Source organism: Caretta caretta, chromosome 2 (assembly GCF_965140235.1).
Source record: "Caretta caretta isolate rCarCar2 chromosome 2, rCarCar1.hap1, whole genome shotgun sequence".
Taxonomy (NCBI): Eukaryota; Metazoa; Chordata; order Testudines; family Cheloniidae; genus Caretta; species Caretta caretta.
Genome location: NC_134207.1, coordinates 235,374,802 through 235,400,524, shown reverse-complemented (window position 1 = coordinate 235,400,524; position 25,723 = coordinate 235,374,802). Strand labels below are relative to the sequence as shown.

At 38.0% G+C, this 25,723-nt stretch overlaps 1 protein-coding gene across 5 annotated transcripts in view; it reads left to right on the top strand.

Annotated features, from left to right (window-relative positions):
* The window catches only part of ARHGAP21 (Rho GTPase activating protein 21), a 187,756-nt gene that overhangs the window by 123,586 nt on the left and 38,447 nt on the right, over nt 1-25,723 (top strand). For 3 of the 5 annotated variants that reach the window (XM_048837869.2, XM_048837865.2, XM_048837868.2), the window contains 2 exons: nt 16,621-16,650; nt 18,195-20,127. In XM_048837869.2, the coding sequence (XP_048693826.1) occupies nt 16,621-16,650; nt 18,195-20,127 (1,963 nt within the window). Of the gene's footprint in view, nt 1-16,620; nt 16,651-17,197; nt 17,351-18,194; nt 20,128-25,723 lie in introns of those variants that run through there. The other 2 variants (XM_048837870.2, XM_048837866.2) reach the window with 2 other exon arrangements.

The window sequence follows — 25,723 nt, the reverse complement described above, 5'->3', positions numbered from 1 at the left end:
ATTAGAACTTGAGAAAGGGCTATTTTAAGAAAATTGCTAGATTTTGTGAAATTTTTTTTAAACAGAAAGAACTTACTTGCACTCGATACAGAATTCAGTTCCAAGTCAGAGGTACTTCCAGATTTGAAGAGAAGTATAATGTTGCACCGTGTAAAGGATGCAGTGTCACCTGAAACAAAACCGTGAAAATTTCCATGACAAAATGTAACAGTTGCATATAATTTGAACAAGGAGAACTATATGGTTTTGAAAATGTTACTGTATGTATAGTGCTGCGCATCTTTCCTCAAACTTGTAAAGTTTGCCCCAGACAATACTGTATATACAGTTGCTTATTTTCTAAACCAAATAGTTTTCCAAAACCTTTTTACTCAAACTGTTGTAAATATTTTTAGGATGGATCAAAATGGAGATTGAGGCCCCACTGTGCTGGGGACTGTTAAACAGAGGCGTTGATCCCTGTCCCAGAGGGCTTACAGTCTGAACACCCAAGAGCTGTGGGTAAAACACATGTGAATGAGCCTGGTGAAGAATTGGCACAGCCTTGTAAACTATGTGTATTGGAGTTTGTGTTAACTAGGGATTAGGAAAAGGCAAAAGGTCAGAAAAGACTTAGCTATTGACAGCAGCAGGGCTTTTGTAGGCATCACACCATAAGGAAATCTAAATTTGAAGGGTGCTTCATGTGGTCAGAGCAACGAGTCAAGAAGATCATTTTAGGAGCAGTGTTTTGAATAGACTTGAGGGGGGAGTAAGGCTACAGTAGTCAAGGCCAGGAAAGAGGAGACTTCAATAGTGAAGACATTAGATGATGGATATGGATGGGAGTTTTGGCTTTGTGGACTGAGAGAAAAAGATGGATTTTCGGGATTATGTGGGAATAGTGGCAAGATTTAAAAATGGCCTAAATGAGCATATGATGCCCAGGTTATGTCCTGGATGACTCGGAGAATGGTGGCGGTGTCCATAGTAATAGAGAGAAGTTGGAAATGGGGGAGAGGTGCAATGAAGAGTTCAGCTGTTAAGTTAAACTCAACATAGGGCAAAAACTGGACATCTGTGAACAGATGCCAAGCTGAGACACTCAAAATAACAAGAATGGATGGTTCACACCACAGACACATCCTACAGAATTCAACTTACTTTTTAAAAAAAAAAATGTTTTAGGTAACTTAAATACTATCCATAACTCATGTTGTCCATTTAATTTCATTTTACATTTGCTAGTGCAAGAATGGACAAATGAAATCTTTCCAAAATTTGTCAAATATAAAGTTACATTAAGATTTCATTAAACTGAAATGTTGAATGCTAAGTTTCAAACCAGAGGATACTTCATAGCATAATATAAATCTTGCACTAGTTAAAGATGATGTTTCAGTTTTAAAACCCTTTGTTGTAACACATCCTGCACTATTGTAATGAAATTTGACTTCATTGTTGCTATTTGAGAGTTTTCTTTTAAATTAAAAAAATATTTAAATAAGTGTTTAATCTCCCAGATTTAAGTGTTCTGCTAGTGTCCATTTTTCTTAGTTACTTGAGGCTTAATTTCTAACTATGTCCCTGATCACTGTATTCTGTAATAATTTATCAGTTAACTTTTTTTATACAATTATCAAAAATATCTGTGATTAACAGAGACTTGTGTAACATGCTGCTGGGGATGCCCACAGCTGTGAGCTACTATTACCTCTCTGCCTCAGTAAGAGTGAGAGTTGCTGGTGATTAGATCATGTATCAGCTCCTGGCCACACCAGTCTGTCTTCCTCACCAGCATACTTCTCAATGCTTTCCTGGCACAAATCTTGCCTAGCAGGTAACAATCTGAGAACTCCAATCGTGAGCGCCTCAGACATTTCTCTGCAATGCACATCCTCTACCACTGTACATTCGCAGAAGATATTAAGTTTGCTGCTCTGTTAAAGAGTCGGTACATCTCGGCTTATTAATTTAACTGGGGTAAATATGACCTTCCCTTCTAACTCAGAACTGAATTGGTTTATAGTAGAAATAAAACAAGTTTATTAACAAAAGAGCAAGGACTAAGAAATGGTACCAAGTGAGAGATAAAGGATGGTTACAAGCAAGTAAAAGTGAAAAATATCCATCCGAAAGTATAAAACTTAGCCTAGCAAGACAGTCTTTGTTCAAGATAATTTCTTTTACCCAAGTTTTCTTTCCAGTTTTTTAGTGGCTTGGACCCATCAAGGAGATAAAGCAACCAACCAATTTGATTTCCTTAAAGTGAAGGATAAACTCGAAGTCTCTGTTTCTTATATTCCCAAAGGGATTGCCTTTGTCTTACAGATCAGAAAGGTCTCCTGGGGATTGTCTCCTGTGTGTTTCTGGGGTGCAGGAGCCACCTTTAAATCTCTGTGTCTCAGGTTCAGGAGCAGGATAACCCTCACTGGTTTAGCTTGATAGCTTGGTTTACTGTTAATATGTAAATAGAGGTAAACCCACTTTTCTTTGGCTGTCTTGTCTTAAACATGCTATAATAACATCATACAGAGAGAATTTGTAACTTCTCATATAACATTAACACATGCACTTTACAATATTAATAACCAGCGTGTTAGCTTTCATATACCTCCCAAACCATATTTTGTACAGATATTATTGCAGCAGTGTGTAAGATGTGAATACAGGGTGCCTAGGGTCATGACTGGCAACAAGTGTAATATAGATTATAAAACGTAGGAAGTTACCTTGATTCTTGGACGGATTTCTTTGTGTGACACACAAACCCAGCCCATTTAGTGTTCTGAGTTTGAATTTTTTTTTGTCAAGTGTTAAGGATTATGTGAACTTTTGTTTAGTTCTCTCTGGAAGCCCAGTGTGACTATCTGAGAATCTCTGTTATTCCCTAGGTCTTTACGGTGATCTCCTAAACCTCTTGGGCCAGCCGTCCTGTCAGGGTAGGAGAGCAGAGCGAGGCTTTTTTCAAATCCATCAACAGCTCAGATGTTAGGTCCCTGTCTGTCTTTTTCTTGTTCTCCTCACCCTGACACTTAAGGTGTGCAGCATTACCTTTGTAGATCTCCCAGGCAGTCATCATGACAGAGTTTGAATCTATACCATTGGATGTTGGCAGGCTCAGCAGAGATGCCAAGAATTGCTTAGGCCATGGAGTCTAAAATATCCTCTTGCCCCCTAAAGTCAGTTCCTTCCACGTCAGGGTTGAAGCATGTTTATGGTCTGATTGTTCTATCCTTCCATTGGCAATGTTACCTCTGTTTGGTCGATAAAAGAGGGCTTGGATCTCCAGGACTGTCAGTACTGGACATCATTTACCAGAGGTCTTACTAGAGAAGCTTCCTTTTCCATTTCTCCAAGTGCTCCAAGGCTGAGCTTGTTGTGCTATCGCTGAGCACCAGGCTGGGCTACTGAAAGAAACTGCTAGTAGGAGGAGTTTGCTAACCAATCAGAAACGTCAGATCGTGGTAAATATTTCCACTATGACCTTAATTTATCTGAATGAAAACTTCAGTGGGACATAATGTTATAGCTTTGTTGAAAGAATTTCTGTGCAGATACTAAAAAATGATTGTGCTATGCCAGAAATGGGTTGGTCTTTTTGTACTTCACAATTTTTTTTAAATTTTTAATATACATGTCTGTGTGTGGCGGGAAAACAATCTCTTGAATGAAGGTTAGTAATAAAATGATTAGTTATTAATTTCAGGAAGTTTAGTTGATGTAACTTCAGCCTTCTTTGAATTAGGTTCCTATAACATCAGCGATTTAGATATTTTTTTTGTGTTTCTTAGAGATGTTCTTTTGTCCCAGCTCCCAGGTTCAGTGAAGGACCTTCCTCCCCATTTCGCAGAGCAATGCACTCTGGGGATTAGAGCATAGTCTTCTTCAGAATAACAGAACAAAATGGAACTTCCTTTCATTTTGTCTATGGGGAGACAATCTCTGAATGGTTTTTTGAGTTGAGAATCTGCATCGCCTTTCCAACTTCTAAGAATTGTATTTGATGATGTTAAGTAACCTATTTCTTTAAGTTGTGGCAAATAAGCCTTTATGGTTAAAATAAAAAGTAAAGTTCAACCTCAGAATTTGTAAACTTTTGTAATTAAACACAGGTCTATTTTGTAGGAAACTTCAGAGTTAATGGTTGATGGTGGTAAGCTGATAAAAGGTTCATTGTCTAGCTGTAAAAAGAAAGAATGGATTAATTATATTCTGAAAATAATGTTGGTTGTGGTAAACATTAGGGTGCTTGGTAGTCTCATCAGTGTGCCGATGACGGTTACTGGGATAAGTATTTGAATAATGTATCATTGTTCTTCTGTTGTTTGAATACTATTTGATAAACATTGTTTTAAGTCTTCAGAAATGTCCATAGTAGTGTGTGAATATAGATATTTTTTTCATTAAATTTATTTCCTGAAAACAGGACTTTGAATAATCCATTCACCAGTAGCAATTAAGAAGATTTCCAAAGCAAGTGTTCAGTTTCTGTGGCATGTTTTGCTTTCCTTATTTAAAAAGGGAATTAAGGGTGAAAGTCTGGCCTTCGTGTAGTCCATGACAAAACTTTCATTGACTAGGAGTGAACAGGAAACAGTTTTTCCCATCTGTGACAGGGTGCTCAGCTCACTTCTAGGATGGCACCACCTCCTGGTCACTCCGAGGAATAGCTCATGAAGTTGACGCCCCTTCCTGTGGTTGCAAACCATCTCTCTCTCCCACGCTGCAGCCCCTCTCTCACTCCATGAGCTACAGCCTCTTTGTCACTTGGCCATCTGGCCAGGTCACTCTATATATTTTCGCCTTCTGGGGTAGTCTTTCAAAGTTTTTGCTCAGCAGTCTTAAGCAGTTTTCCCTTTCACTCTCTCATGGTGCTACTCCCTCAGCAGGTAGTAGGGGAGCCCGGGCCCGCCCTCAACTCTGGGTTCTGGCTCAGGGACCCTCTAGTCAGCAGCCAAGGTCCATTCCCTTCAAGGTCTTGGTGCCTTTCCCCGTACCCTTTCCTTACCATCTGGCACTCCCCCTCTCTGGGTTTGCCAGCTTTCCCAACTCACTCCTCCTAGGGAGTAAGTGTAGGCTACCTGCCTCTGCAGCCTCCAAACACTCCTCCCTTCTCACAGGGAGTGACTGCAGCCTGTTTCTCAGCAGACTCCGATGCTGCCAATTTCCTAGCTTCGTAAATCTGGCCCAGCTTGTTCCTCCTCAGCTGGGTTCCCTCACTGAGTTGAGATTGCTTAGTCACCTGATTTCCCTTAGCTGTGGCCTGCTGGGTTATTTAGCACTCTTCTCAATCTACATTAGCCCCTTCAGGGCAAGCGTGGGGTGAACCTCATCACAGAAACCTACAAAAATTTTCAAGATTTTAAAAAACTGTTCCCATTCGGGACAGAATTCAAAATCTCAAACTTTTACAAACGGACAATCCCAAAACAATTTATTTGAGTCAGTCAAAATGTTTTGATAATTTTAAACATTTCTCTTTGATTTTGACTGTTCTTTTACAAGCTTAAATTTTGAAACAATTGTTTTGAACCAAAAATCTGATTTAAAAAACAAAGTTGAGATGGGACCTTTCCACAATTTCAAAACTTTTTTCCCCTAAAGTTTTTGAAATGAGATTTGTCAAAAAAAACAAAAAACAAAAAACAAAAAACAAAACAGCCCTTTCACATGAACAAATTTGGTTTTGACAAATTAGCATTGTCTCAAAAAAAAAATTTTTTTTTTGGTCAAATTATTCCTGATCAGCTCATTGATTTCAAGAGGGGCAAGATTTCTAGTCTCTATGGTTATAATTTGAACTGAATGAAAATTGCTGAAATTTGTTTGCCTTAGTTTGCAGACAGCTTCCAAGGCCTTGCCTGTTGCTGGTAGCTCTTTTCAGGCTGCATCAAAATTAATAACTGAAGGAAAGATTGAGGGCAAATGCTTATGTTTAGTCTTCTGGTAGAATCCTCTGTCTTTGGAAGACCTTTCTGGCTTATGAATGAGGGAAGTGAGATGGGTAGGAGTTAGGTGATTTGAGTATGAAAATATATGTGGGAGAGTGGTGAGAGGCGGAATTTGTTAGAAAAGAGAAGCGAGGGAGAGGTATGAGTGTTTTGTTCTGGGGGAAGAACTGGGAAAGACTGAAAACATAGAAGAGGAGGTAAAACATGTAATGTACACCTAGAAAAGGGCATATACTCTATGGGGTGGAGGGGGAAAAAAGAAAGATACAGAAAACAAAGAAGGAAAATATAAACCTTGGTTAGATATGGGAAAGAAGGTATAGCTAAAGCAAGAGAAACCTAGTAAATTACGTTCTGTACAGTTTATTAAATAGAAAATAGAGCATATGACACATTCTAATCCTTGTTTTTAGTCACTTAAAATTTATTAACTGTTCCAGACTTGTAATTTTCTAGATTGGTCCCATGATGATCTAATTTATTTATTTTTGGCATGTTTTAGCAAAACTGGTTGATCTTTTTTAGTAAAAAGTCTTGCCCCATTGTTTAAAAATAAACAAGTATCTTTTGTAACTAAAAAAACCCTCTATCAAAATTGCTTGGTGAGAAAGCTAAAATGTAGCATAGAAATAGTTCTTATTGAAAAGAACTTTTGAGTGTTCTAGGGAACATTATTTTTTTGGATTTAGCTGTGAGCCTTTGAAAAATCATTCTGTACACTTAGTACTATTGGTGTGTATTTTTAGGATTTAAAAACATGAGGCAAAGGGAAAAATATAATTTAGGCATGAATAACAAATTACCTGTGTAGTGTAAAATACGGTAAATGTGTAGTGAATGAGATAAGGCTTTATAAAAAGTTCTGCCACCTATTCACATCTTACAAAGTATAAGATGCACTGCTCATAAGGCTTGTGGAAGAGGGGTTCTCGTGTGAACTTCCTATGGGATACAAGTGAAGAGATCCCCCTTGTGGACCTCAGTGTGCATAGCACAGGTGTTTTTTGTCTAAATAGTTCCACAGCTTCATTATACTGTTGCCTCCTCTTTAATTAAATATGATGATTCAATTTAAGGTTGTATTTTTTTTAATTTTATAGATGGGACGTTTTCTTGTATTTGGGTTTTCTAAAGTATCCTAGGAAATTCTATTTTTTAAAAAAAAGTACATATAGAGAGAGAATAGCAAGGTTGCAAAGTTCAGCACTAAACAGTCAGGAAGTGACAATGTTGAGGTTTCACTTGCAACCTCAGCTCTTCATCCTTGCAATAGGCTTCAGGTACCTGTTCACATGCAGCACAGTAAATCATTCTTACACAATATACTGGAACAGAGAGTAGCAGTCAAAAGTTGCTCTCCCATACAGGCCACTTAATTTTGGAGCTAAGTTAATTTAACAGTTAATTTCCTCCAGAGGAAGACTGCAACATGTTGAAAAGAAAATATATAGCAAAAGTCTGCGGAATAAAATATAACAATGCATTCCTTAAATACAATTAATTCTTTTTTTAAAATAGCCTATATGTGGGATTTTCAGTGGCATCTAAAGGAATTAGGAGCACAAGTCTGACTGAATTTTATTTAAGTGGACAAGTGTCACAACAATGAAAAACGTGTAATTATACAAAGATGACAAAAATATTGCAAACTATTACATGTCTCTAAAAAGGAGCTGTTCTGTTGGATAGATAAAGAGGAGAACCAGAGGCCCAAATAGAGGTGCTTCTGTGGGCATTGGAGGGGAGGAAGGCCTAGCAAAGATCGGAAGAGGATATGTAACTGTACAGGGAGAAATCCGCTTCCCTGAAAGCAGCAATGAAGCCAGCTGTAGTTCTGGCTGGTGGCTTCTGTGTAACAACTCAGCAGCATCTAGAGGAAGTGGGATCAGAACAAAGCCTCTGATGGAGGCGCTGCCAGATCTGGGCCCCTTCAGCCCTTTGCCCGTAAAAATTGCCCAGGTATGCATCTCACTTCGTCCCGTAGCAGTGTCCCTAACCATGATATTCAGTTTCAGCAATTGGCACAATTGACAATTATTTTATTAAGAGGAAGGAATTAAATCTTTTGAAAACTAGGATGGAGCATTGTTAAAATATCTAGAAACAGGAATCTTGTACAGTTGCATTGAATTTTAGAGCAGATTCCAGGCAAGACAGATGCTGAACTGAGGCTAGAACAGAAAAGCTACTCAGTGAGTGAGTATCTGGCATGAAATATCAGAGTTTAGCGATACTCCATGTAATCAGAAATCTATTTTTCCTTACCCTAAAAGTTTAAAGGACAGAAGCACAATTGTGTGTTGCTATTTTCTTTACTAAAAGAAGCTTTTTAGAATAATTTGTAACTTTCAACTGATGTAACAATAATCAATCAAGTGCACTGTGAAACAAAGCTATATTTATAAAGATGTATATAATTTAACACCGTACATTCAAAGTGATGTCAATGGAGTCAAACAGAGTTTAGATGGCCCATTGAGTTTTTTTACATAACTCATCATTCTGCCTTGTTACGAAATGAAATATTTAAACTCATTTAATGTTGCCCTCAAACAGCTATGGTTGGAAGCTATTGTGTATAACACTGGAGATAATTTTCTAGCAAGAGCAGAAAGTAGACTGTTGGAAAAAATATACAACCTTTTGCACTTAGCTTGCCGGAAAAAGGTGGGTATGGGAGGGTCTAGGTGTTAATACATGTAATAGTCTTACTGTGAAATTCCTTTTTAAAAGGAAAGCTCCATACATGGCTGCAGCTGCTGCATTTTTCAAGAGCTGCTGCTCCCTGAGAGTTGACTCTGAAATCTGCACTTATTGCCAAAAGACACAGACGTACTCTCTTCCCATAGATCTGGACTTTTTCCCAGAATTGACCAGTTTTGTATGGTGTTGTATAACTGCCGAATTGGCACTTTTTTCCCCCAAAGACCATGTTTTATTTTTTCTGTGGGAGGGAAGGTGGTGGCAGGCTTGTATCCATCTTGGAGCCCTAAGGATCTCCATATTATATTCTCTCCAGCCTTTAAAATCTTATTGTAGCAGCCATCTTCCTGTCTGTGTGTATCATTTCTCAACCATGGGTAGTTATTTTCTGTCATGAGGCACTCTTCATGTATTTTGGGTGTTATGGCTGTAGCACTCACAACATTTCTCATGTGAAGAGATGCAAGGACTTCTACCCCTTTCTTTAAAAAATAAAATAAAACCTCAGTTTCCTGAATGACCCATTCAGCTTTTTTTTGAATGATAGGAGTGTAAAAAAAAAATTTGATTGGATGTAATCTAAATATCTTCCAGGGAACCAGTAATATGTTAACTTTTAAATCCAGTGATACTTAATGGCAGTGGCTTTTTCTTAAAGGGGCTAATCATTCTGTTTTATGAGGATACCTTCAGGAAAGTTAGTGGCAGTTAAGTTTTGTGTGTGTTGTTCTCATGCTGGTTCCATCCGTTTACTCCTCTAACACGGTTAGCCCTCCTTTTGATGAGATGTATACAGTTTATAAATTGCTTCACCACTCCCATGGTGCTTTAGTTCCATTATTAGTTTTCCCCTTCTGTGCTGGAACACTAATATATAAAGAGCACAGTAGCAATATATTGATTTAAACATAATAGCACAAACAGAGCCACAAATACTACCCTAAATCGACTCTAAATGCAGTAATAGCAGAAGACAAACACTTCATGCTTAGACATAGATGTCTCATGTAATCCAGCCCTTTTAACTATTACCCAGATTCTCAGACTTTCTTCACAGTTTCAGAGTAACAGCTGTGTTAGTCTGTATTCGCAAAAAGAAAAGGAGTACTTGTGGCATCTTAGAGACTAACCAATTTATTTGAGCATAAGCTTTCGTGAGCTACAGCTCACTTCATCGGATGCATACTGTGGAAAGTGTAGAAGACCTTTTTATACACACAAAGCATGCTCTCTCTAGTTAGTCTCTAAGGTGCCACAAGTACTCCTTTTCTTTCTTCACAGTGAAAGTTTCACTCCTTACCGGGGCTTGAGAGAGTTTAGGGACTCCCATTTTTCATTCTCTAGAGATTCCATCATCAGCTGCAGAACTCAAAAGGTCATCTATTTTGGTTGCATCACACCTCCAACTACCTTACTTTGAAAGATTCAAAACAGTCATCTCCTCTTGGAAACTAGCCCAAAAGGGAACATAAATGCGTCCTTGTGGATTACTTTGGCAACTTGTAGATGTCATCTTTGAAGTGTCCAAGAGCTACTGACTGTAACTTTGTCAGAAGGGTATTCTACTTTATGTTTAAATAAAACCACTGAGGTTGGATTCAGGAAAAGATCATTAAGCTATTTTTCATTTGGTGTCCCATCAATGGCAACGTATTTGAGCATTTGAAATAAATGACAGCATGTTACAATTTGCTGTTCCTTACAAAACTGACTGCATTGTACTTTTTGAGAGAAGAGCAATTTATTTATTTGTAATGTGGGTTAATCTTGTTTTCTTTTTTAAATTAAAGGATGTGGACTTTCAGAAAGCATTAGACACTGTGCCTCACCAAAGATTCTTAAGCAAAGTAAGCTGTCATGGGAGAAGAGGGAAGGTCCTCTCATGGATCAGTAACTGGTTTAAAAGATTAAAAAAAAGGATACGAATAAATGGTCAGTTTCCAGAATGGTAGATAGTGGTGTCCCCCAGAGATCTGTACTGGGACCAGTGCTGTTCAACATATTTATAAATGATCTGGACAAAAGGGTAAACAGTGAGATGGCAAAATTTACAGACTATATAAAATTACTCAAGAGAGTTAAGTCCAAAGTAGACTGCGAAGAGTTATGAAGGGATCTCTGAAAACTGGGTGACTGGATGATGAAATTCAGTGTTGATAAATGCAGAGTAATGCACATTGGAGAAAACAATCCCAACTATACATACAAAATGATGGATCTAAAGTAGCTGTTACCACTCAAGAAAGAGATTGTGGAATCATTGTGAATGGTTCTCTGAAAAAATCTGCTCAATGTGCAGTGGTGGTCAAAAAGCTAACCATGTTGGGAACCATTAGGAAAGGGACAGATAAGCCAGAAAATATCATAATGCCACTGTATAAATGTATGGGATGCCCACACCATGATGGAGGACATGACAGAGGTCTATAAAATTATGAATATTTGGAGGAGATGTTATTTATTCGTTCACATAATTTCACACCCACTAGGCAGCAGGTTTAAAACAAACGTAAGGAAGTACTACTTCACACAACACTGTCAACCTGTGGAACTCATTGCCTGGGGATGTTGTGAAGGCCAAAAGTACAACGGGGTGCAAAAAAGAATTAGGTAAATTCATGGATGACAGGTCCGTTAATGCTTAGGGTTGCAACCTCATGGTCTGGGCATCCCTAACCTATGACTGCTAAAAGCTGGGGGTTGACAACAGCTGATGTATCACTTGATGACTGCCTGTTCTGTTCATTCCTTCTGAAGCACCTGGCATTGACCACTGTCCAAAGACAGGATACTGGGCTAGATGGACCATTGGTCTGACACAGTATGGCCGTTCTTATGTTCTGATGACGTGCAATTTAATCCTTCCCGAAACTGAAAATTGAGGGATTTTGAATTTGAATTTTGGTATTTCGGACATGGGTCATGGTGAGCAGAGGTGCTTCTTTTGTCAAGCTAACTATTGTTCCAAATGGTCCTGTATGTAGTCTGGGAAGGAGAAAACCAAGTAATTGCCAGCTGAATGTATCCAGATCTTAAAAATATACATCTAGCTTTACATACTTAATTATACCAAGAAGAAATAAAGTATTGCTCTCAGCCCCAAAACAGCTTTCAAAATTCAAAGTCCCTTGAACATACCCTTTTTTCTTTTTAATTCTCTCATGTTTTGAGATCAGATTTCTCTTTTAACGAACTGGCACTCACTTCCTGATTGTCAACAAGGGGTGGGAATAAGGACTCCCCAAAATAACAATTCTGCTGCTGCTTTCTCTTCTGCTGGTGGTGGGCCGACTCCCACCTGTTACTCTCCTAGTCGTAGAGTTTAAGGCCAAAATGGAGGTAATCTAGTCTGACCTCCTTTATATCACTGGCCACCAGTGCCACCCAGTTCCCGCAACTAAACCCAACAACCAAAATTACAGTCCATAGGAGGTTAAACTGTAACGTGCTGTGGGCAGAGAGTAGGCAGGATCAAGGTGCATCAATGCCAGGGCATTAATTAGAGAGACCCAGATAATACTAGCAAGTCACCTGCATGCTGTGATGCAGAGGAAAGTGCGGGGAAAAAAAATCCCAAGGTGTCTCTGCCAATCTGACCTGTGGGAAATTCCTTCACAATACCACATACGGTGATTTAGACCCTGGGCATGTGAGCAAGAACCAGTCAGCCAAGCACCGGAGAGAGAATGCTTGGTGCCACCTCAGAGCTTTAGAATGCACTGTCCAGTGTTCCATTACCAGCTGTTTCTATCTGTGATGCTTCAGAGGAAGGAGACTTTAAAAAAAAACCAAAAACCCCCCCCCAAGAATACATTGGTTATGTGAAACTGAGGGAAGATTTCCACTTCTCCAACCTGCTTTTACTGAGGCTGTAGCTACAGTAACAGCGTCAAATCTAAGGAAAATTTTGGGGTTGTGGAAGAGGAGCACTAGGGTATCAGATGACCCTGGAGGCTGTCAATGTCCTTGAGAGAGGGCCAACAAAGAAATCAATAATTTCAAACTGCGATGGTGTTTTTTGTGGTGCAGACAAGTCCACAAGGAAGTGAACCTAATCTGTCAATTTATTTCATATAGACATCTAGCTATTATTGGATCGTAACTGGTCTTCAGTCACTACCCACCTGGTGCTAAAAGTCTGTGTCCCTTTACTAATTACCTGAATCATGTAGCTTCCCTCAAACTAATGGGTCCATATTGATCTTCCATGACATTTTATTATCCTTTCAAACTATGAAATATTTTGTAATCAAGTATATTTCAACAGAAGTTGTATTTTGACTGTACTCTTGGGGTGTTTGGTTAATTGAGGCTTTTAGCTTTTGAATTAAAGCAAACATTTATTGCCCACAGAAGTTAATGTAAAGCTTTACCAGTAAACAGTTGGGGATGGGAGATGTTGCAGGTATTATGCCCAAGGAATAGGGAGATGAAGAGGATAGAAATATATAGTATTAACCTGCTCAGTAAATCCTGTTTTATGGCATTAAGGAATGATATTTAGAAAATATCATTTCCATCACATAAATGACCAATTTAAAGAGACATTTAATATCCTATGAAAACATCAGTAATATGTTGGGGCTTTTTCATTTAAATGAACCCCGTTGAGTTGTATTCTTGGCACAAATGTGATCTTGGCACAAATAAACTAAACAGTGATGCTGCAAGATGAGTGACAAGATGCATCCCTCTTTTAAAAGAGAACTGTCTGATCTAGTGCTCCCCTGTTCATGCAGAATAGTGAAGGGCAGGAATAGGCAAGAGCACAATTAAATGGATTAGTAAAGAAATGAAATCTTAAGAAAATGCAACTGGCTGGGGAGGGAAGAAGCCATGCCAATGGCTCAGTTCTCCAAGGGGGTACCTGAACAAGTAAAGTACTTAAACATGTGCTTATCTTAAAGTGTGCAGGTGGTCCCATTGAAATAATTCAGACTTTTTATGTGCTTAAAGTTAAGTATGTGCTCAAATGTGTCTGTGGATTGGGGCCAATGGGCGCAAATTCTCAGGTTACAAAGTTTACCATGATGATCTTTGAAATCGCTTATCCCAGCATGTTGTTTTAGATGTTTCTGAAATGGAACTGTGTGTTTTTAATTAAAATTTGACCAAGTGTGGTGGTTTCAGGTAATAACCCTGGAAAGAAAAAGAAAAACTGGCTTTGCATTTTCGTAGTTCTAGTGCCAAATGGTATAAAAAAGTAGTGAAAATTACAAAAATGAATGAACATCTTATGTTCATTATTTAATGTAATATGAGTTGATAAAACATTTATTTACTTAAAATAGGATGAAATTTTCTTATTAGAGATCCATTGTGTTAGGTGCTGTACAAATAGTCTCTTTGCTGAAAAGTTCTGCATACAAATATACAAACAAAGACAGGCAGAGGATGAGGGAGAGGGATAGAATTATAGTGTTTTTTATGATGTAGATTATTCTTACTCAACTTGATTAAAAACAGGGTTTTCTTCTAAATAATGGCTGCATTTCCCTTTAGCTTATAAGTAGAGCACGGTTTCTCAAAGTTCATTGCACCGCAACCCTCTTTTGGACACACCCCCCACCCCCAAAAATTACTACATGACCCCAGGAGGAGGGACCAAAGCCTGAGACTGCCCAAGCCCCATTACCCCGGGTGTGGGGGGACCAAAGCCCAAGGGCTTCAGCCCCACACAGGGGGCCTGTAACCTGATCCCCACTGCCCAGGACTGAAGCACTTGGGCTTCAGCCCTTCATGGTAGGGCTCAGGCTTTGACCCTGGGCCCCAGCAAGTCTAAGCCAGCCCTGGCGACCCCATTAAAATGGGGTTGCGACCCACTTTGGAGTCCCGACCCACAGTTTGAGAACCTCTGAAGTTAGGGTGACCAGACAGCAAGTGTGAAAAATCGGGATGGGGGTGCGGGATGTCAGGCGCCTATATAACACAAAGCCCCAAGTGTTGGGACTGTCCCTGTAAAATCAGGACATCTGGTCACCCTAGCTGAAGCAGAGCAACAGATTTACAGGGGAAGTATAATTATAGTTCTACAGCATGCTTTCATAGAACTGAATCATATTTTTATGGGAAGTAGGAATGTATACAAAGATGCAGTTCTTTTGGATCATTAAAAAGAGAAATTTTGTGAGTGCTGTGCTTCCAAAACTCTCAATGCATTCCTATGTGTTTGGCAACTCTTGTCATCAGGGCCTTAAATGGGGTAGCGCTTTTAAAAAATCAAAAGGTCACTACTGTAATTTAAGCCAAACCACAGTGGCTAATTTTTGTAAACACATCTTTTAGTGCAACAGGTTTGAGACACTATATTAGTCTTTCACATATTAAACTATTAAGAGGAACTAAAAGACTGAAAAGAATATGCAAATTTTCCCCCAATATATTTTCAACTATATGCAAATAGAGATATGAATGCCAGAAAATGTATATTGATGCACGTAAGATTCTTGAACCTATTTTTAAAATTCATCATTGACTGGCTGATTAAAGCTGTTAAAATTTTTCAGACTAAATAATAATATTACCAGTATCTCATCATTCATTTCCTCCGCTTATAGTATTATTGGGACAGTAATAAAACTCAGTGCTTTCACTTCCTTAAATGTTACAGTATTTCTGTGCAGGCCCGTAACTGGGATTATAAAAGGAAGGATTTAATTAATACAAGTGTGGAAACTCCTCACTCTGTTTTTTCTCCACTGAAAATGAAGCTTGGACTGAATTAGCTCATTAGGGAATTCTCCCAATCCCTCAGAGCCCTTTTTAACCAACTCTCGTTTCTTCACAATAGTGAGCCTTCTCTGTACAGATATTAAGCAGCTGTGATCATAAATGCATATACCTTTGTGTACATAATATGTTTAAAAAAAGTATCAGCCCTATTTTGAGCATCGTCAGACAGTTAGTTATCTTCTGAAGCATGTTAATAGTTCAACATCCAGGTTTCTGTCAGTACATAATTATTACATTTCCAGTCTCTTGTAGTTTGAGGCATCTCCAGATCTTGTCAGTTTAGATCTTAGCATTTTTTTTTCTTCAAAGTTCATGAAGCATTGTTGATGGTGGACATATTTTACAAAGATGCAAACTCCAACACAGTTTATAACTTAAGTCTGATGGAGAACGTTAACATTAGCTTAGTCCAGGAAGGAGAACTATTTTGGTTTTTTGCCTTACAAACGGGCAAAATTCTGCCTGGTCTTAATTATTTTGCATGATAATAGTCTGTTATTTCATTTGCATGTTTCTGGGTGTCTTTCCTTCCTTCTCATTTCTTTTTAAATTTTATTGGGAGCCTGTCAAGATCACATATATCCACTTATATAAAAGTATAAAAATAGTTTTTATATTCTGCTATAGGGAAAAACATATAGATAAAAAAACTATTAGGGTGCAACATGTAATGGAAACACAGCTTGTTCCTGTTTTGTGAGGGGTGGAAAAAAATGAAACCAATCACATGGGGAGGATGTTTCTGCAGAATCATCCCTCTAATTTCAGATATATAGTGTGAAAGCAGCTGCAGTCAGCTGACAGCTTGTGGTTATGTTCAGATACATGTGGGGAAGGGGTGCACTGTTTCAAATGCATAATGAAGACCTCATTTCGTCATCTGGAAGCAGGGATGGTAGCAGCTCAGGGGAGATGAGACAGTAATGTTGCTCTAGTGGAAGGGAAGCCTTGTTACACATAACCAGAGCACTCTGCATGCAGCAGTAAAGATGCACCAAGACAACATGGCACAAATGTATTTTGCTTTCCGGAGCGGGTAGAGAATAAACGCAAGAAGCAGGAGATGGACATGTCCACAAAGAACCTGAAGTTATTTTTTTATACTCCACTGCCCTTTACCTCTGTTGGTACCTTCCAGAGAAATTGGTATTAGATGTATTTTTAGCTTGCTGTATCCAGAATCAGTATGACAACATAATTCTGTCTTTACATCTGTAAGCAGCTTTTACTATATTTTCCTATTTTCTGCCAGCTGCAGTTTACAAAGGATGTCACAGCACTGGTAAGAAATGTACACAGTAGCAATTTCTCAGATTTTTGTAAGGCATGTTTTTCTTAAGATTTATAAGAAGCCAGAATATTAAAACCTGCGAGATGCTGGAAGTGAGCTCGATATGCTGATCAGCTAAATTCCCTTCATAGCGTATAACCCTGTTAATTTGTAGAGTATGCCTGTGTTACTTGGTTGATTTCTTTTCAGTTTGCTTTAATATTCTGCACTTAACTAATGCTCAACATAATGTTTTTTGCAGCAGTGTTTTAAGTGCCTCGCCCTCCCCCTCAGTACTTTGCTCTCAGTCTTATGTTTATGGCTGCACTATGGCTTTTACAACCTGTCTAATGCTAAGACAAGTCATGTTGATTGTCTGAATTGAGCATGTTATGATTTGAGCAGGAAATGCTGTAATATGATACCACACCTAAACTATATAAAAGATCTGGGAAATCATTTTAGTCATTTGCTGTATTGGCAAGATTGGAATTGTCAGCTCTCTATTTCATCACATTTTAATTAAACCAAGTAATGCTAAAGTTTTAAAATAACGTAGTAGTTTTTAAATGTTATTTGACTTTGATTTTGTGTATATGCTGTTGGTTTTGCAATGATTACAGAAATGTCTCTTGATGCAAAAGGGAGACTGATGAAACGTGCAAAATGTAATCTAACCATTTTTCTTAGGAGTCAGGCTCTTAAACACAAGGTAAGATGTGAATTATTAAACATACACAGCAAATTAATTCGAAATTTTAGTTTGCATTTTACGGTAATGGTGTATAGACAATAGTAGGTACGCATGTATTTTCAAATTTATATCTGTCAATTTAAGCAACTAATTTTATAATAGTGTCATTTATTGAATGTCTTCTATAACATGTAAGATTGTTTAAAGGGTGGTGGGTGTTGGCTGGCAACAAAGATGTTATCAGTCACTCTAATTTATTCATTTTACATTTAGCAACAGTGCCTTTTACATATGAGAATCTATATTACAGGAAGAAGTAGATAGCATTTGTATACAATCTTTTAAATGGCAAGACAACAGAGAATATTCTAGTGCTGGTTAAATTTATTATGCAGTCATTTAACCTGTCGATTGCTGTGAAATCCTGGCTCTCAGCATCAAGAGGCTTAAAAGGGAGGAATATTTGAAGTAGTATGGTTGGAAGAAATTGGGTGGTGGTGGGGATTAATCCTTTAGTTTGTGCTCACAAATCTTGGGAAATGTCTCATCTACCTGCATTGATTTTTAGAAATTTGTAATTCATTTGGTTTCTAAAGTGAGTTTTTTGTTTTTTTCTTTTCTGTAGTGACTTCACATGTTACATTTCCAAACAGCAAGGAAGCATTAAGGGAAGAAATGTACTATTTTTATACATTTTTAAACTGTGCTGTTATTTAAGATCAAGTGTAGTATGAATTTAATATCCAAGCTGTCTTCTCTCTAGGGACTTTATCCTGCCGTTGCAGGAGAATGGACTCAGTGTGGTGATCTTTCCATCTCTGTTTTCTGTGAATTAACACTTTTTTAAATCGTCCATCCACAGGCGTATTCCCAAGATGCCTACCTGAAAGGCAATGAAGCCTATAGTGGCAATGCTCACAACATTCCTGAACCACCACCAATATGTTATCCTCGACTAACATCCACAGCTTCTGTCATGGCACAGTCTGTAGACATACCGCCTTCTGACTCTTCATTGGGCAAGCAGCAAGCCACTAGACCAGTACGAACATTGATGCAACCAGACAGGGCCTATAGAATGGAAATACAAGTGCCTCCATCACCAACAGACATTGCAAAATCAAATACAGCTGTGTGTGTTTGCAATGAAACCATAAGGACTGTTGTTGTGCCTTCTGAGAAGGCTGTAGATTTGCCATCGTGTAGAACCAATCATGCTGGTCCATCACACAGGACGGAGGAAGTGAGGTATGGCTTAAAGGATCAAACCACTTTAAAAACAAAAGCATGGACCACATCACCACCATCTTCAGTGTCCACTGCCGTTGTACTTCCTCAGACTCCACTTACAAGGCCAGTAGATCCCACTGGAATGACAAGTAAATCTGGAAATTATGGAGGACACCCAGAAGGGATCTCAAGCACTAGACCACCTGCAGGTTCTCCCCCAACCTCTACTAATCACTATACTTCTCCAAACTCCCACCAGCACATAGACTGGAAAAACTACAAAACCTACAAAGAGTACATTGATAACAGACGTTTGCACATGTACGGCTGCCGAACAATACAGGAAAGATTGGATAGTTTGAGAGCGGCCTCTCAAAACGCAACTGATTATGTGGTGCCAAATCGCACTATTTCACAGGTACGACGCAGAAGCACCTCTCATGATAGGGTTCCACAGTCTGTTCAGATCCGACAACGGAGCGTGTCCCAGGAAAGACTTGAAGATCCTGTGTTGATGAAAGAGTGGCCAAGAAGTGCTTCACAAGATGCATTAACTTCGCCATCTATTAGTTCTAGGAGCCACAGAACTCAGTCGTGGGATTACCTTGGCAAGCAGGGTGAAACAGAAAATTTTTGTGCTGAGAATCTTGTTGCAGATTCAAATGAAGACAGAAAAAAGACTTACAAGTGGACTGGATTTACTGAGCAAGATGATCGGCGAGGTATTTATGAAAGATCTAGACAGCACGCATTTCATATGTCCCTTCGAGGTCCCCATTTTTCTGTGGCTCCAGGTGCTTATAATTCAGACAGGCGAAAAAGCAATAGAGCCTCTGTGTCTGCTTCTCAGTTCCAGAAAGTTCCATCAGATGTAAAAACACTGCAGCCGACTAGGGATTTTCAAATAGCTGGTGGCATTTCAAAGCCTACAACCACCTCACAAGAGAGACTGTCTCTTGTGACAGACAGAAGTTCTAAAAGTAACTCTTTGAAGACCTCTGTTCCCTATGCAGAAAAATCTTCACTTCCCATTAATCAGAGCCTGGATATTGTGGCCAAAGACCAAAGAGCAGTAAATCACTTGCATCAGAGTGATCTGTTAAATCAGCAATCAAGGATCCGAGGAGAAGATGCCCCAGACCACAAAACAGAAATTGGCAAGAGCATCCAACCCCTCACTTCAACTGCAGCTTCAGCCAGACTTGTCCAACAGATGAGCGAGAGCTCAGCTACCTCTGATAACTTAGATGTTTCCTTTAGACAAAAAATTCAACATTTTGAAAGGGAAAATGCACAAGAGCCTGAAATTCAGCAACCAGATGTTCCGGAAAATGACACAGAAACAGTTGTCTTCCGGGAAAAATCTCCTTCTGGTCACCAGACTCCACAGCCTTTGAGACAACAATCCTACATCCTAGCAGTAAATGACCAGGAGGCTGTCTCAGACACTACCTGTTGGTTACCTAATGATGCACGTAGAGAGGTGCATATAAAAAGAATTGAAGAAAGGAAAGCATCAGGTTCCAGCCCACCTGGTGATTCCTTGGCATCCATTCCATTTATAGGTGAGCTAAACAGATTAATTGTATCAGTGTAATATGTATAAAGTATATTGTTTTACTACTTTGTCTCTAATTTATAGGGTTTAAATCAAGAGAACAACATTCAGGTGGCTAATTAGAAGTCATTTAAACCTTCCCTCTGTGTGGATTTTTTCCAACACTACTTAACCAAATAGACATTTAGGATGGTAAACACTGGAGTATTTTTCAGAAGAGGAAAAATATTTCATTCGTTGTGTGCTGTATAGTATGTCTAGGAAAACCCATTGTGATTCAAAATGTTTCTCTAGAATTTTCTTCAATTTCTTCCACAACTCCCAAAATTATATACCTTTTTCTGGTTTTTACTCCACGATCTGATCTGATCTTATTTGCAGTGGAGCATTGTGCATGTGATCATTTTTTATTCATTAGAAATAATTCAGCAGAATCAGTGCTTATAATGCTTTTCAAAACACTGTAAAATATAAGGTTGCTGCCCCAAGGACCGTTAGTCTTTCTTAGAAAATGATTAGTGGTGTGGTGATATGGGTGAGGATAATTGTAATAACGATTTGTGAAAAAAACCTGGTCTTAAGGGATTTGATTTCTAAGTAGGGGGAAGCTGTTCATTGCCAGGACTTGGGGAGGGAGGAGCTGTTCCAGGTGTAAGCGGTGGAACAAAAGATGGTGCAAATCTGCAAGCAGGGAACAATTAATAGGACTGAGTAAGAGCAGGATGAATGGAAGGTCATGAAGGTTGTCATGGGCAGAGACATAAATGGGGACAGAGTTGTACAGAGCCAAGAAGGTGAGAATAAGAAGCATGACGTTGGTGTGGAAGGGAAAAGGACGCCCACAAGGGACTTAAGAAGCAGCAAGTAAAGAGCTTTGCAGTGTTCTGGGTAGATGAGAAGGCACAGAGCGAGTTACAGAGAAGAGGACATTTCAGTATCAAGGGTGAGATGTGTTTCTGTTGTATTCAGGTTAAGTTGCACTCATCACCATATCATCTGAGTTGTGGTAGTTATGCTTATTCTTTAATCCATTGGAAACCTAGGCTCTGCAGACCTTTTCCCACACATGCTGATTTGCATCTGGCTGCATCATCTTGAATGTAAACATGCACAGTATTTTCCATGTAGTAAATATCAAGCTTCGCTTCCCAGGTTAATTTAGGTGCAGATTAATTAATTGACATTGCTTGAAAGGTTGAGTGATGCAAGGGAGTACCAGATGTATTGTCATGCAGCCCTCTTGGGTCATGGGTCCATGGCAACCGTTTTTGTCTAGAACTAATAGGTAAACTTCCCAACCAAGCTGGGAGTCACTTCATGATATCTAACATGAAATAGTGAAGAGAATTTTTGTGTATTGGAGGGCAAAGGTCTCTCAGAGAATGCATATTATTTTCTTCTTTAGCTTTAACAGAGGAACTTTCTCTGTGAATGGACAGGTGGTTTTTCATACTGTCAAGTTGGTATAGAAAGCATATAAGTTGTTTGTTTGATTGATTGGTACATCCTCACCATTAATTATTACACAAGCCCACGTTTCTTCTTAGTGCATTAGCATAAGACAGCAAGGCATGTAACCAATAAACATTTATTGTGTGCGGGGGGAGTATATTTTGTATCTCAAAAGCTTAGTGCTCTTCCACTGTTAAAGGTCTTAGTTTGTCACATATGCAAGTTTTACATGAAGTCTGACTTAGGTATATTAAGAGGTTCTGTATGGTTTCATGCATAGATTATATATATCTTGTTTGAGTGGTTAAGAATTCTCTAACCACATACAATTTAAATGTCATACTGTAACAGTCAAATAATGCCACATTACAATAAAAGATTGTGTAAAAAGGGTTGGGTTTAATTTAAACAAAAAAGATTTCCCAAGAACTTGTGACAAATGTGGCTTACTTCCAGATTTTAAACAGGTATGAAGATTAAAATCCAAAGGAGCTTTCAATTATGACAGAGGTATTTAATTTTGGTAATGGCTCTCTGCAAGGTACAAGAAAGAGTAGATAGTTTTGTTTTTTTTTTGTCTGCTGTCTCAACACCGTGTGATCCTGTGAAGTTTTCATAAGCTATGCAGCTGTCTCTTGGATGTGAGACCTCCAAAGAACATAAGGAAGTGATGCTATTGATTCAGTAGGGGTACACCCTTGAGTCACCTAATTATTACTCATGATACTAGGAATCCATATGCTGCTTTAAATGCAGTCTTTTGGAGATGATTTTTTACTGAGGCTCCAGCTACTTGTGTTCATTAAAGATCAAATGGCACTTTTTAAAAGAGTAGAGCGGTATTAGTTACTAATAATGTGCCTTGAATAATTAACATTCTGTCAACCCTTGAAGTTGTAGGTGGGTACAGTATTCTTCACTTCTGTTTTAAACCATTGTGTGGTGTTGCTACATTTGGCCCCAATGGTGACTATATTTCAATGGATGAAGAGTTCCCTTGTTATATTCTGAATATAATTGGTTAAGCATTTTTTAAGCCTTTTGAGTAAAAGTTACTTGGAAAATCTAAGGGATTTTCTATTTACTATACGGTGGAAGAGAGAAGAATATTGATTTTGTGTAAAATTTTATCCTGGTATTGGCAAACTGCTTCCTCATGGCTTTATCTGCAGAAGTATGTACACTGGTATCCACTTGGTATAAAATACTGATCTTGTTAGTACAGTGGAACTGGGTTCCAGACTATCTAGGTGTATTATCCAGACTTAAATGCCTAGGGAATAAAAACTTGCTGATGTTATGTAGAGTTGACGTTTTAAATAGACAGATTTTGCTCCTTTTATTATTATTACTTTTCTGTTCCTAAAACAAAATAAACATGATCCAGTTGTTCTAGATGACTTGTTTAGATTTTGGTGAAGATGGGGGAGGATTTGACCAGGAGCAAAGTACTATTAGCCAGCAGGCAGGGAGAAAGGGTTGTTTTCAGGGTACTCTGTGGGATCGCATCTTACTGTTTTGCATCCTTCACAGAAATCCAACCAAACTTTCCTTCAGACTAATGCCTTCCAGTTTCTTGCTACACCTAGGGATGTTCAGCTATCGCATGCCTCTTAAAAGTATTCCTTTCATAAAATTGGCCTCTTGAGGAAGGTGGTTTAATAACTGATTTGAATCAGTAAGAAAGATACATTGCTTTAAATAACCTATTTTAATCTTGCTTTCCATTTGTCCTCTTTAGTAATTTTCCTAAGAATTATACCAACCAATAAGTTGATTCTTATTGGTTGGTATAATTTGGCATATATGCACTATATCTGCACATGTTTATTTAAACAAGTATATAGCTTAACATAATTTTATTCAGATTCTTAATTTGTATAGTGTGTATTGTGTTAAATGGTGAATGCTTTTTTTTATATACTAGATAATTGATTTTTTTTATTTGTGATTTGTATCCAGCTGCATTTGGATGGAAATTGGAATTTAATTGAAAATGCGCAGAAACAGCCTTTTACATTTTTATTGGTTAAATAAAGCTACCTTATATGTTCAGAATACATAAGAGGAAAAAATAAGCTTATCAAAACATGATCTGCATTTAAAACTGATTTATAAAACAAAGAAGTGCTATCAGTAGTTAGTCAATTGAACTAATTGTTCCTGGTCACCATGTCCTTCAAGATTTTAAAACCAGTAGATTTCATCCTCCCACCTCTTTTTTTATCCTAATCAGTTTCTCAAGCTTTATCTCGAGCATTTCCTGCTTTTGCAATCCCAGATGGTTTCTCAAGCGCTGAATGAATGAGGAACTGAACTAGTTAAATAAACTGATATTAAGAAAATATTTTCAACACCTGCAAAAGAGGCTACTACGGTCAAAAGCCTGATGAGCACTTCAACAAATTCTGGCATCAGATGGTTAGACAGGGAGCGATTTCCACCAGTTTAGCGGTTTGACTTTCTTTAAAACTTCAGCAGCAACCCTGTACTACATGAATATATTTAATGTATTTATTTAATAACTTCAGCAGCAACCCTGTACTACATGAATATATTTAATGTATTTATTTAATGTAAATTATTTGAGTAGATGATAGTAACGTTAGGATTTAATTTCAAATTTAATTTCATAATTTCAAATTTAATTTTAATTAGATTTTCAAAAAGAAAAAGGTATTTAATTTAAATTTAAAAATCGGGTGTAAATAAAGCCCAATTCTTATAAGATCATCAATTTTTACCTGCCCTGCTCTTGAGTGCATTTCTTTCATGTATACAATAAGCAGCAAATTACTTGTAAAATTTCAATCTTTCTGTCAAAGGCATGCCAGTATTTTTAATATATTAAGACTGATAATGTGTCAGTCTCCCAGGAAGTGGCATCATTTAAGTCCATTACCAATATATGTGGTACTGTAGTTGTGTATAATTTAGAGAAACTTGACCAAATGTACAATAGCTTCCTTTATTTTCTTTGTTTACAGATACAGAACATTGGTAGTCCAGAAGGTTAATAGGAGTCAAAAATATGTTCAATGTTTTTGGTCTCTAGTTCAGGTCTCTCCTGTCTGTTCAGCTAAATTCTTTTCACTAAAAAAAACCCTTGGCCATAGCAAACTGTAATTAAATGCACGTCTGCCCAAGTGACTCCAAACCAGAATGCTGTTAAGTGTGTACGTAAGTGGTTAATAAAACATGCTTCAGTAGGATTCCAAGTTTTTGGCATCTGAATCATCATCCTTATTTTATTTGTATTTTTTCAGTATTTACTCTGTCTAGCTGTTACTCATTATTCTTTCCCTTAAAATGTATTCTGCTGTTCATTGATGCCAGCCACTGTTACACAAGTTCCAAAGCGGGATTGTAAATCAGTTTGCCTGATTTTAGGAGCGTTTTATCAAATATTTATCTTTGAGTTTTTGCATGATCCCTTTATGACCTATTTGTCTGTACACTTTTTACTTTATGATGTTAAACAAAAATATTTTTGATCTTTTGTTACATCACAGCTATGGTTGACTTGTTTCTGTTGTGGTGGCTAATTAATTCTGGCTCATTTTCCCCCTTGCACCCATTTTGATTCCTTTCCTAGTTTCCTGCCCCTGATTTCTTTATAAAGTAAAGTAATTGCAGTAATACTTCTTTTGCTGAATTTCTGAAACACCTTTCATCTGGGGATCTCAAAATGCTTTTCAATGATCCATTTAATCTCCCAAAACCCATCTATATTGTGCTTGTGTGGTGGTATGTTCTCCTGCAGTGGAGGAGTCAGCAACAGAGCCGTTCGTAGAACCCAGCAATCCCAAAGGTCCATGTATACACAAATACCTCATTAAAGAAAATATGGCATATTTTAAAGCTTTAAATCATGTAATAGGCCTTGTTTAAATTATATACTTGTTAGAATATGCTTCATGACCATATATTAAATTATTATCCCTAATAAATGTTATAAAAATAACATGCTTTATAATGCATTGAGATGGAGCTGCATTATTTAATAATATTTATGGATGAATTTTGTAGTATTGAGATACTGATTGCAATATTCATAGAATCAGAGAATATCAGGGTTGGAAGGGACCTCAGGAGGTCATCTAGTCCAACCCCCTCCTCAAAGCAGGACCAATCCCCAACTAAATCATCCC